The sequence below is a fragment of the Pseudophryne corroboree genome, chromosome 1 (assembly GCF_028390025.1).
Source record: "Pseudophryne corroboree isolate aPseCor3 chromosome 1, aPseCor3.hap2, whole genome shotgun sequence".
Taxonomy (NCBI): Eukaryota; Metazoa; Chordata; class Amphibia; order Anura; family Myobatrachidae; genus Pseudophryne; species Pseudophryne corroboree.
The window spans coordinates 495564341-495577495 of NC_086444.1; the positions used below are offsets into that span (position 1 = coordinate 495564341).

Consider the following 13155-nt stretch of genomic DNA (forward strand, 5'->3'; position numbering starts at 1 on the left):
AGCTGGTACTTGGAGAACCACAAGTACCAGCATGCGGTGGAAAACCGGGCCCGCTGGTACCTGTAGTACTACTACTAAAAAAATACCCCAATAAAAACAGGACACACACACCGTGACGGTACAACTTTATTACATACATGCACACCAACATAAACACATACTTACCTATGTTCCCACGAGGCTCGGCCCTCTTCTCCATGTAGAATCCTCGGGGTACCTGTGAAAAAAATTATACTGATTTAACACTAAACAGACCCTTTCCCATAGATAACCATGCACAGATCTCACTGATCCGTGCATGGTTATCCAAACTCGACTGGAAAAAGCAGGTCTGTTTTTTTGCTGCTTTTTTTAACGATTCGAAAAAAAACAGACCCGCACTTGAGCACTCAGAAACTAACACCCAAATACGAATGAATAGGGAATGGCCGCATTCTATGAAATAACAGCCGCGTTTGACCGATGGTCTATTCATTCGTAATTCGGAAGGCTGTCATTCAAACCATTACGAATAGACCAGACACTGCCGAGATTGGTGCTTAGTAAATTCCCGGATTGGGACTTAAAAAAAAAAACACAAATCGGCCAAACTCGGATTTTTAGTAAATACTGGCCCTTGTGAGGTATGGAGAAAACTTACCCGACAGATAAAATTGGCAGTCAAAAGAACACCATTATTATTTTTAATAATAATTCTAATTACATTGATACTGCAGTTGTAATATATCAAGTAGTAAACACTAACCTTCAAACTACCTAAATCCAAAATAAGCAAATTCGAAGTTGTCTCATAAAAACCATTTTGGGGAACAAGGATGTATGAAGCCATGAGATCAATTTTTAAATCGAGAACCTTCTGTGTCTCTATAACATAGAGTAGTCCTAAGATTTAAAATAAGACAATTATATCAATACATATGAATATGCAACAATAATGGATTTTGTTCATAATAATATATCATAGCCGCCGGATCCAACCGCAGCATGCTGCGGGAGCAGGGTGACAGGACGACCGGATTTCAAGTAGAACACATACATTTGAATGTATTTGTTCACACAGTGCAGCTGTGTGTTCTACTTGATCCTGTCGTGGCCCTAGCCGGTCCTGTTCTGCAGCATCCAGCTAAAAGGCATGTGTGTGAATCCAACGGGTCCACACCATCGTTTTGTACACACCCCAACCAAATCTATGCACATACAGTATTACATCTGTCCCACCTGCAGTGCAGCATGGTTTTACTAGTGTGCACAGTTACTCGCAGTTTTCTTAGTGTATTCCCAAACCAGAGCAGGCCCATAATGTATGTATAAATCACTCAAACGTGAACAGGAGCTAACTTATTTTTTCTATTTTAGAAAAGTTTGGAAGGTACTACAGTAAGTTGAACGTGACAGCACCTACAAGGGGTTCGAAATACAGAGATGTAAAGTTTGTGTTTACAGTGTACTGATCTAGGATTATTGGATTTCAGTTGATAACATACAGTTGTGCTCCTAAGTTTACATACCCTAGCACAATTTGTGATTTTCTGGCCATTTGTCAGAGAATATGAATAATAACTCACAAACTTTTCTTTCACTCATGGTTAGTGGTTGTGTGAAGCCATTTATTGTCAAACAACTGTGTTTACTCTTTTTAAATCATAATGACAAAATAAACTACCCAAATGACCCTGATCAAAAGTTTGCATACCCCAGTTCTTAATACCGTGTATTGCCCCCTTTAACATCAATGACAGCTTGAAGTCTTTTGTGGTATTTGTGGATGAGGCTCTATATTTTCTCAGATGGTAAAGCTGCCCATTCTTCTTGGCAAAAAGCCTCCAGTTCCAGTAAATTCTTGGGCTGTCTTGCCTGAACTGCACGTTTGAGATCTCCCCAGAGTGGCTCAATGATATTGAGGTCAGGAGACTGAGATGGCCACTCCAGAACCTTCACTTTATTCTACTGTTGTCAATGACAGGTCGACTTGGCCTTTTGTTTTGGATCATTGTCATGTTGGAACGTCCAAGTACGTCCCATGCGCAGCTTCCAGGCTGATGAGTGCAAATTTTCCTCCACTATTTTCTGATAACATGCTGCATTCATCTTGCCATCAATTATGACCAAGTTTCCAGTGCCTTTGTTGCTCACACATCCCCAAAACATCAGCGATCCACCTCCGTGTTTCACAGTAGGAATGGTGTACCTTTCATCATAGGCCTTGTTGACTCCTCTCCAAATGTAACGTTTGTGGTTCCAGAAGTTTTGAGGCTTGTCTCTGTGCTGTTTGGAGTATTGTAAGCGGGATGCTTTGTGGCATTTGCGTAGTAATGGATTTCTTTTGGCAACTCGACCATGCAGACCATTTTTCTTCAAATGCCTCCTTATTGTGTATCTTGAAACAACCACACCACTTTTTTTCAGAGAGTCCTGTATTTCAGCTGAAGTTATTTGTGGATTTTTCTTTGCATCACGAACAATTTTCCTGGCAGTTGTGGCTGAAATTTTTGTTGGTCTACCTGATCGTGATTTGGTTTCCACAGAATCCCTCATTTTCCACTTCTTAATTAGAGTTTGAACACTGCTGATTGGCATTCTCAATTGCTTGGATATCTTTTTATATCTCTTTCCTGTTTTATACAGTTCAATTACCTTTTCCCGCAGATCCTTTGACAATTCTTTTGCTTTCCACATGACTCAGAATCCAGACACGTCAGTGCAGCACTGGATGAAAGATGCAAGGGTCTTTCAGGAGTCCAGAAACTCACTGACCTTTTATACACACACACTGATTACAAGCAAACAGATCACAGGTGAGGATGGTTACCTTTAGTAGCCATTCAAACCCATTTGTGTCAACTTGTGTGCATGTTATCAGGCCAAAATCTACAGGGTATGTAAAATTTTGATCAAGGTAATTTGGGTAGTTTCTGTTGTCATTATGATTTAAAAAGAGGCTTCACCCAACCAATAACCATGAGTGAAAGAAAAGTTTGTGAGTTATCATTCATATTCTCTGACAAATGGCCAGAAAATCACAAATTATGCTAGGGTATGTAAACTTATGAGCACAACTGTATATATAAATGGTATAAACAGGTTCTGTATAGTATATATTACTTAGGAAATTAAAATAAATAATCCTTTTTCTGCATGTGCATTGCGGTTGCAGAAATTGGGCCTAGGTCTACACCAGGCATTCCCAACCTCAGTCCTCAAGCTACACTAACAGTGCAGGTATTTGTTATATGCATGCTTTAGCACAGATGGTTAAACCAAAATAACTGAGGTACTAAGTAAGTCACCTGTGCTCAAGCATGGATATCACTAAAACCTGGACTGTTAGTCTGCCTCGAGGACTGAGGTTGGGAATGCCTGGACTACATGCTCAAGAGAACATACCTTGCAGCTCCCATTCACTTTGCTATACAGTAAAGACTGTATTAACATGGTTCCTGTAATTTAGCGCTTGTGAGTTAAATGCATGATAACCTAAACTACATAATATGCATAATTAATATAAAAATATAACATGCATACAAAAGAAAGAAGCTGCTAATAGTACAGAAGGCTAATAGCAAGGCAATGGAGCGATTATCAGTAGACTGCGCAAGTGCTGCGGTCGCACTGTGCATGTGTCAAGGTATCGCTGCAAACCCGCATGCTATGAGGATTCCTTCGCAAACTGATTGACAGGAAGTGACCGTATGGGGGTGTTAACATGGTGTTAGTGGGGAGTGGTTGTAAAATGTATGGGGCTTGTACCTGATGTCAGCTGCGTGCATTAATGTAAAAAAACATGGCGCCTGCGTGACTACTGTCAGTTACATTCTGCGAAGCCATAGGTCTACTGTTCAGGCCGAAGTTTCTTGTTCTTGAATACAGGCTGCGTATGTGTATGCAATTGCAAATAAGTTGCGCTAGCTCCGGGGAGCGTCTCTTTTCATTTCTGGGCAGCAGCTTCACTGGAAAATACTGCTTGCATCTGCATTAGTGTACTTCTCTGAATCAGGCTCCAAGTTAGAACACGGGCTAATTCAGACCTGATCGCTGCTGTGCTGTTCCGCACAGCCTGCGATCAGGTCTGAACTGTGCATGCGTTTGCACTGCAATGCGCAGGCGCGCCAGTCCGCAGCGACGGGAAGCGACGGGATGAGAAAACTCCGATCGCACGAATATTGACAGGAAGAGGGTGTTTGTGGGTGGCAACTGACCGTTTTCAGGGAGTGTCCGGAAAAATGCAGGAGAGACCCGGCGTTTTGTGGGAGGAATTGTGACGTCAGCTCCGGCCCCGATCATCGCAGCAGCAGAGTAAGTCCTGGGCTGTGCAGAGACTGCACAAACTTCTGTTTGTGCAGCTCTCCTGCACATGCGATCGAACACCTGCACAGCGATTTTCCCTCCCCCTGCAGGTGGCGACTACCTGATCGCAGGGATGCAAAAAACGCACCCTAGCGATCAGGTCTGAATTACCCCCATGGTCCAGGTTGATTTACACGCAAGCTAAGTAAGTTAATATGTGCTGGTTAAAGAGACTGGATGGAAGGAACAAGAATGATACTGCAGCTGTATTCAATAGAATTTAGCCCTGTCTCATTTTAGGCAGCCGTGGATCTGAATTAAAGCCGGTGGAAAGAAGTGAAGGTGAGGAATTTGCTAAAAAAAAAAAAAGTGTGTGTGGAATAAGGGGCCCAGCTGTGGCTGTTCCTCAATTATGTAACATAAAAATATAAATGTAAAGCACATGAGAGTGGGAGTCTAGTAAGGATGAGTAAGGGGGGGAGGCGCATTTCTTTTTTTCTTCTTCTTTACACAGTATGTGTGAACTGTAAACCATTACCACTGTTCCCCTACTGGAAGAGTGGAGTTAAGGTTAGGCTGCGGGAGGGAGTGGTTAGGGTTAGAATGTGGGAGGGGTATGTTAAGGCTAAAATTCTTACCAGGATCCATCGGGATTTTGACCATCAAGATGCCGCTGTTGGCATACTGACAGTTGGGATAGTGAGTGTCAGGACTTCAATACCTACTCCTGCTGAAGGCACATTTAAGGCAAAATATATCCACCATTCAAATGTCTGATGCGAACACATCTAATAAGTTTAGTAGCTACATTATATCAATTAACTCTAATTTATTAAATACATAAACATAGCTCAAATAAAGAGTATTTTAAGAAAAAAAGGGGAAAAAATAATAATGGGGTGGTCATAAAGTGTTAGTTTTCACAATAAACATCCTACTTCCTGTAGACATGAAACGCTGCAAATACAGGGGTAAGCACCAAATGCAAAATATTGAGGTGCACCTATAGGGACTATAAAAAGTGCTTATCCCCTTTGGCTCATGATGGATTTGCGCAAACCTAACTTAACACTAACTTTATGGTCCGAATAATTACCCTCAATGTAGGATCAGCTGCAGTGAACGGGGCAGCCCATGATAAGCCTGCAGTTACGCAGATTCCTATCCACCTTCTCCTGCGGCTCGAACAGAAATCCGTACTGAGTTGGGCTTTCTGTCTTTATCAAGGCTGGTGCAAATGTGTTAACCCCATAGCTCAAGGTATTTATCCCGGAACAAATAAGTTAACGTGCGTAGCCGCAAATTTATTGCACAAAGAAAAAGGGTTGTAATTGAATAGCTCCAGCCATAAAAGTCTGAGGCTACAGTACAACCCTTTTCTTCACATGGTAAGCTTATGAGACTAATTGAATCCTGCCCTATGAATGGGTATGGGTTATATTTATAAACTTATATAATATTGGGGTTATTAGATAAATATAACACTAAAAGAAAGGACAAAGCGTGAAAAAGGGCATTTACAATAAAATATAGCTTACCTGTTGATGTTTTGTCCCTAAACTCTTCCAATTTGGTCAAAGTGGCAGAGGTGATCTGTTCAAGATGAACATTTTGGGGAGGACGGAAAAAATCCACTAAGCTGTTGATGGTTGTCTAGTGTTCGAAAAAACACAACCACAAGTATTATGTTTACACAACTGCATTCTAAAGAAATGCAGTGATTTAAAAAAATGATAAATGGAACTGCTGGTTATGCAATAATAACAACAACAACAACAACAACAACAACAGTGATAATACAAATTTTGATGGCACTTACAGCATCATATATTATTTCAAGAGGTTGAGAATCCACAATAAGTCTTTGGTCAGCACTCTCATCCAGAGGATTTGTTTCAAACATGAGGCTCAGCAATGAAATGTTATTGTCCATTACGACATTTCGGGAAGACAATAAGCAAGGAATAGACTTGCTCTGTTGTATGCCTGTTACCTCAAATGTACCAATATGGGCTTCAAATCTGTAAGGGAAATATATATTTAGTCACAAAAATGAAATGTATGCAGCCAAGCTAATGTACAGCTGTACACTCAGTCTTACATAAAACGTGAAAAGTCCCAAGGTACAAACACAAAAAGGGCTTATGCAGCCATCTGTAGGAAGGACCACCAGATCCTTAACAAACAAAGTACAATTTCAACAAAAACAATAGATCGGTGCTCAGTCCTTAGTCCAAACACACAAATAACGTAAGATGGGTACACATTTACAGTCCTTAATTTTGAAGTAAGAAAAGTCCAGCTCCAGCAGGAAGAGTTTCACAATTCCATTTTCTCATATCCATCGGAATAAGAAGAGAGAACAAAACATAGCGTAGTATGTTCATAATTTAAAAGATTCTGATGGGTGATGTAAAAAGCCATAGACGTAGAGGAAGACCGCATACCCAACTCACAGAAAAATAGGATTTTAATACCTACCGGTAAATCCTTTTCTCTTAGTCCGTAGAGGATGCTGGGGTCACATCAAAAACCATGGGGTATAGACGGGATCCGCAGGAGACATGGGCACTTTAAGACTTTGAATGGGTGTGAACTGGCTCCTCCCTCTATGCCCCTCCTCCAGACTCCAGTTTAAGGAACTGTGCCCAGGGAGACAGACATTTCGAGGAAAGGATTTATTGTTAAACCATGGTGAGCCTTTTACCAGCTCACACCTCAAGCATGCCGCCGTACGTGGCATTCAACAGAATACAAGCCAACGGCATGAACAATTGCAGCACCAGGCTGACAAGAAACGTAACACAACATGTGTGTAACCACAAAGAATTACTGCAGATACAGTACGTACTGGGATGGGCGCCCAGCATCCTCTACGGACTAAGAGAAAAGGATTTACTGGTAGGTATTAAAATCCTATTTTCTCATACGTCCTAGAGGATGCTGGGGTCACATCAAGAACCATGGGGTTATACCAAAGCTCTAGAATGGGCGGAAGAGTGCGGACGACTCTGCAGTACCGAATGACCAAATGTGAGGTCAACCTCAGCCAAGGTAATAAACCTGTAAAACTTTAGCCAAATTGTTTGCTAAATAGCTGCTCGGCAAAGTTGCAATGCCGAGACTCCCCGGTCAAACGCCCCGGATGATTTCTAGTAGAATGATTTCTAGTAGAATGGGCCTTCACCTATTTCGGTAACGACAATGCTGCCGTGAGATGAGCATGCTGAATCGTACCACAGATCAAGCGCGCAACGGTCTGATTGGAAGCAGGACACCCAAACTTGTTGGGAGCAAACAGGACAACAGAGCCTGTGTTCCTAAACGGAGCCGTCCTGGCGACATAAATTTTCAAAGACTCTGACCACATGCAGAGACTTCGACTCAGCGAAGGCGTCGGTAGTCACAGGCACCACAATAGGTTTGTACATGTGGAAAGAAGAAACCACCTTCGGTAGAAATTGTTGACGAGTTTCCAACTCTGCTCTATCTTCATGGAAGATCAAATAAGGTCTCCTGTGAGACCAGGCCGCTAACTCAGACACTCGCCTTGCGTATGCCAAGGCCAACCAGACGACCACTTCCCAAGTGATGAATGTCAACTCCACCTTCTGTAAAGGTTCAAATCAATATGAGTGAAGGTACTGCAACACCACGTTAAGATCCCATGGTGCCACTGGGGCACAAATGGAGGATGGATGTGCAACACGCCCTTCACGACAGTCTGAACTTCTGGAAGGGAGTCCAATTTATTCTGAAAGAAACTAGATAAGGCCGATTATAATTGAGCCCAAGGTTAGGCCCGCATCCACACCAGCTTGTAGGAAATGGAGAAAACGTCCTAGCTGACAAGTCTGCCATAGGAGTCTTCGTGGATTCACACCAAGAAATTTATTTTCTCCAACTACGGTAGTAATGTTTAGACGTTACCCCTTATTTCAGCCCAAATAAGCGTGGAGAACAAATACCATGGAAATACCCTTATAGACTAGGATTTGGCGGTCAACCGCCATGTCTTCAAATGTAGCCGCGATAAGTCAGAATACACGCACGGCCCCTGCCGCAACAGGTCCTCGCGCAAAGGAAAAAAATAGGGATCTCCTATGAGTAATTCCTGATATCTGGATACCAAGCTCTTCTTGGCCAGTCTGAGACCATGAGGCTCGCTCGAATTTCCTTTTTTTTATGATCCCAGAACTTTAGGACCGAGAGAAAACGTATGGAATACATATACCGACTGAAAACACCCACGGTGTCACCAGTGCATTCACTGTTCCTGTTTGAGGGTCCTTTGACGTGGAATTCTGAAGCTTCTTGTTGAGACGAGATGCCATCATTCCTACTTGAGGAAATCCCACCGACATGCCACTTCTCCGAAGATTACTTGGAGGAGGTTTCCCCTCTCCTGGATGGAGATCGTGTCTGCTGAGGAAGTCTGCTTCCCAGTTGTCCACTCTTGGAACGACATCACCGACAGAGCGCTTGTATGTTTTTTTCGCCCAGCAGAAAATCCTTGTGGTTTCTGCCATTGCCGTTCAGCTTTTCGTTTGTAGAAAACCGTTGTAAACGGCCCTTAACTCCAGACCGTTTATGTGGTGACAAGTTTTCTAACTTGACCATCTTCCTTGGAAGTTTTTTCCCCCCTGTGTGACTGCCCCCCCCTCGGAGGCTTGCATCAGTGGTCGCTAGGATCCAGTCCTGGATCTCGAACCTGCGCCCCTCTAGGAGGTGAGAACTGCGCAGCCACCACAGGAGTGAGATTCTGGATTTGGAAGACAGGATTATCCTCCGGTGTATGTGTAGGTGGGAACCGGACTCCTTGTCCAACAGGTCCCACTGGAACATCCTGGCATGAAACCTGCCAGAGTGGCCTCGTAGGCCGCAACCATCTTTTCCAGCAACCGAATGTATTGATGAATTGACACTCTTGCTGGTCTCGGAATTTGTTTTACCAGACTCTGGCTCTCCAGAGCCTTTTCCACTGGTAGAAAAACCCTCTGTAGGTCTGTGTCTAGTATTATTCCCAAAACTGACAACCGCGTCGATAGGACCAACAGTGAATCTGGCCAGTTCAGGAGCCAACCCTGTTGTTGAAGAACTGTCAGGGAGAGTGCAACATTTTGTACCCACTGGTTTCTTGATCTCGCCGTTATCAGGAGACCATCCCAGCACGGGATATTTGTGACTCCGTACTAGAGAAGGAGAACCATCATTACCGCCATCACCCTGGTGAAATTGGTAATGACCATCCTGAACAACAAACCTCAGGTAAATCTAATGTGGAGGAAAATGTAAGTTGACCTCCTGTATCCTTTATTTATTTTTTTTAGATTGGAGATCACTGCCCTGAGAGATTCCATCTTGGATTTGAATTTCTTTAAGTAGAAATTGAGTGATTTCAGATTTAGGATTGGTCTGACCGAGCCGTCTGGCTTCGGGACCACAAGAGGCTTGAATAAAAGCGTTCTCCATGTAGTGATAGGGGAAACCACACCAATAACCTGATCCTGACACAACTCTTGTGTAGCGTCGAATACTACCTCACCGTCCGGAGGATAATCGTTTGTTTGAAAAATTGGTGAGGGGAAACGTCTGGAAACTCCAGCATGTGCCCTTGGGACACTATTCGTAAAAACCCCCGGGTCCAGTTCCGTTCCAGGACTGACTGAAGAGTTTTAGACGTGGCCGCACAGGTGTGGGCTCCCGCAAGAGAGTCCCAGCGTCATGCGGTGGATGTGGCAGAACAGAGGATGATGTCTGTACCTGTGATCTTGAAGAGGTTACGGACCTCTTCCCTTTTCTCCTTCCTCTACCTGCAAAGAAAAGGGAATCTGTATCAATTGGTCCTCAATGACTGCATACGACAATGATGCGTCATCATCCGTTGTGAGGGAACATAGGGCAAGACGGTAGACTTACCAGCGGTATCTGCCAAGATCAAAATAACTAGGCCGTCACCAAATCAGGCTTCACCTTCCTAGGGAAGAGACTCCATTTCTTCTCGGAGTCAGCCTCAGCATTCCGATGGTGAATCCACCACGCCCTCCTAGCTGAGACTACCATGGAATTGGTTCGCGAACCCAAGAGTCCCATATCCCCTGCAGTCACACGAAAGTATGCTGTAGCGTCCTTGATATGACCCAATGTACGGAGTATCTCATCTCTCCCCAGGGTATCTATAACGGATGACCAGGTAACCGACCATTTTTTAATACTACTACTACTTCCCCATGCGCATGCAATGGCAGGTCTAACTGACGTATGCGTTGACACATAACTAAAATATACCGTAGCTTCCTATATATGATCCACTGGCTTTGTGACAGCTCCCCGTGTAGAACAGGGGGTGACTCCCACTTTATTCTATCCGCGGCGGGAAAAGAATAAACAATCGGAATCCTCCTGAGGATTTGAAACCATCATGTCAGGGCCGACCCAGACTTTCTCCACAGAGCGTTCAGCACATGAAAATGAGGAATGTTACTTCAGCTGTATTATAAATTTATCTGTACCACACACATACATATATATATATATATATATATATATATATATATATATATATATATATAATAATAAGAATTTACTTACCGATAATTCTATTTCTCATAGTCCGTAGTGGATGCTGGGGACTCCGAAAGGACCATGGGGAATAGCGGCTCCGCAGGAGACTGGGCACAAAAGTAAAAGCTTTAGGACTACCTGGTGTGCACTGGCTCCTCCCCCTATGACCCTCCTCCAAGCCTCAGTTAGGATACTGTGCCCGGACGAGCGTACACAATAAGGAAGGATTTTGAATCCCGGGTAAGACTCATACCAGCCACACCAATCACACCGTACAACTTGTGATTTGAACCCAGTTAACAGCATGATAACAGAGGAGCCTCTGAAAAGATGGCTCACAACAATAATAACCCGATTTTTGTAGCAATAACTATGTACAAGTATTGCAGACAATCCGCACTTGGGATGGGCGCCCAGCATCCACTACGGACTATGAGAAATAGAATTATCGGTAAGTAAATTCTTATTTTCTCTAACGTCCTAGTGGATGCTGGGGACTCCGAAAGGACCATGGGGATTATACCAAAGCTCCCAAACGGGCGGGAGAGTGCGGATGACTCTGCAGCACCGAATGAGAGAACTCCAGGTCCTCCTCAGCCAGGGTATCAAATTTGTAGAATTTTGCAAACGTATTTGCCCCTGACCAAGTAGCTGCTCGGCAAAGTTGTAAAGCCGAGACCCCTCGGGCAGCCGCCCAAGATGAGCCCACTTTCCGTGTGGAATGGGCTTTTACAGATTTTGGCTGTGGCAGGCCTGCCACAGAATGTGCAAGCTGAATTGTACTACAAATCCAACGAGCAATCGTCTGCTTAGAAGCAGGGGCACCCAGCTTGTTGGGTGCATACAGGATAAACAGCGAGTCAGATTTTCTGACTCCAGCCGTCCTGGAAACATATATTTTCAGGGCCCTGACTACGTCCAGCAACTTGGAATCCTTCAAGTCCCTAGTAGCCGCAGGCACCACAATAGGCTGGTTTAAGTGAAATGCTGAAACCACCTTAGGGAGAAATTGAGGACGAGTCCTCAATTCTGCCCTGTCCGTATGAAAAATTAGGTAAGGGCTTTTATAGGATAAAGCCGCCAATTCTGATACACGCCTGGCTGAAGCCAGGGCTAACAGCATTACCACTTTCCATGTGAGATATTTTAAATCCACAGTGGTGAGTGGTTCAAACCAATGTGATTTTAGGAATCCCAAAACTACATTGATATCCCAAGGTGCCACTGGAGGCACAAAAGGAGGCTGTATATGCAGTACCCCCTTGACAAACGTCTGAACTTCAGGAACTGAAGCTAGTTCTTTTTGGAAGAATATCGTCAGGGCCGAAATTTGAACCTTAATGGACCCTAATTTGAGGCCCATAGACAGTCCTGTTTGCAGGAAATGCAGGAATCGACCCAGTTGAAATTCCTCTGTAGGGGCCTTCCTGGCCTCACACCACGCAACATATTTACGCCAAATACGGTGATAATGTTGCACAGTTACATCCTTCCTGGCTTTGATCAGGGTAGGGATAACTTCATCCGGAATGCCTTTTGCCTTCAGGATCCGGCGTTCAACCGCCATGCCGTCAAACGCAGCCGCGGTAAGTCTTGGAACAGACATGGTCCCTGCTGGAGCAGGTCCTTTCTTAGAGGTAGAGGCCACGGGTCTTCCGTGAGCATCTCTTGAATTTCCGGGTACCAAGTCCTTCTTGGCCAATCCGGAGCCACGAGTATAGTCTTTACACCTCTCCTTCTTATGATTCTCAGTACCTTGGGTATGAGAGGCAGAGGAGGGAACACATATACTGACTGGTACACCCACGGTGTTACCAGAGCGTCCACAGCTATTGCCTGAGGGTCCCTTGACCTGGCGCAATATCTGTCCAGTTTTTTGTTGAGGCGGGACGCCATCATGTCCACCTTTGGTTTTTCCCAACGGTTCACAATCATGTGGAAGACTTCTGGGTGAAGTCCCCACTCCCCCGGGTGAAGATCGTGTCTGCTGAGGAAGTCTGCTTCCCAGTTGTCCACTCCCGGAATGAACACTGCTGACAGTGCTATCACATGATTTTCCGCCCAGCGAAGAATCCTTGCAACTTCCGTCATTGCCCTCCTGCTTCTTGTGCCGCCCTGTCTGTTTACGTGGGCGACTGCCGTGATGTTGTCCGACTGGATCAACACCGGCTGACCCTGAAGCAGAGGCCTTGCCTGACTTAGGGCATTGTAAATGGCCCTTAGTTCCAGGATATTTATGTGAAGTGACGTTTCCATGCTTGACCACAAGCCCTGGAAATTTTTTCCCTGTGTGACTGCTCCCCAGCC

General features: G+C 44.3%; 1 protein-coding gene across 1 annotated transcript in view; it reads right to left on the reverse strand.

Moving 5' to 3' along the window:
• Window positions 1-13155, reverse strand: part of VPS13A (vacuolar protein sorting 13 homolog A) — a 747194-nt gene that overhangs the window by 412609 nt on the left and 321430 nt on the right. Inside the window, exons 18-20 of the mRNA XM_063913834.1 lie at window positions 6104-6305; window positions 5823-5937; window positions 746-882 (exon numbers count right to left, since the gene is read on the reverse strand). Coding sequence (XP_063769904.1) covers window positions 746-882; window positions 5823-5937; window positions 6104-6305 — 454 coding nt within the window. The remainder of the gene's footprint in view (window positions 1-745; window positions 883-5822; window positions 5938-6103; window positions 6306-13155) is intronic.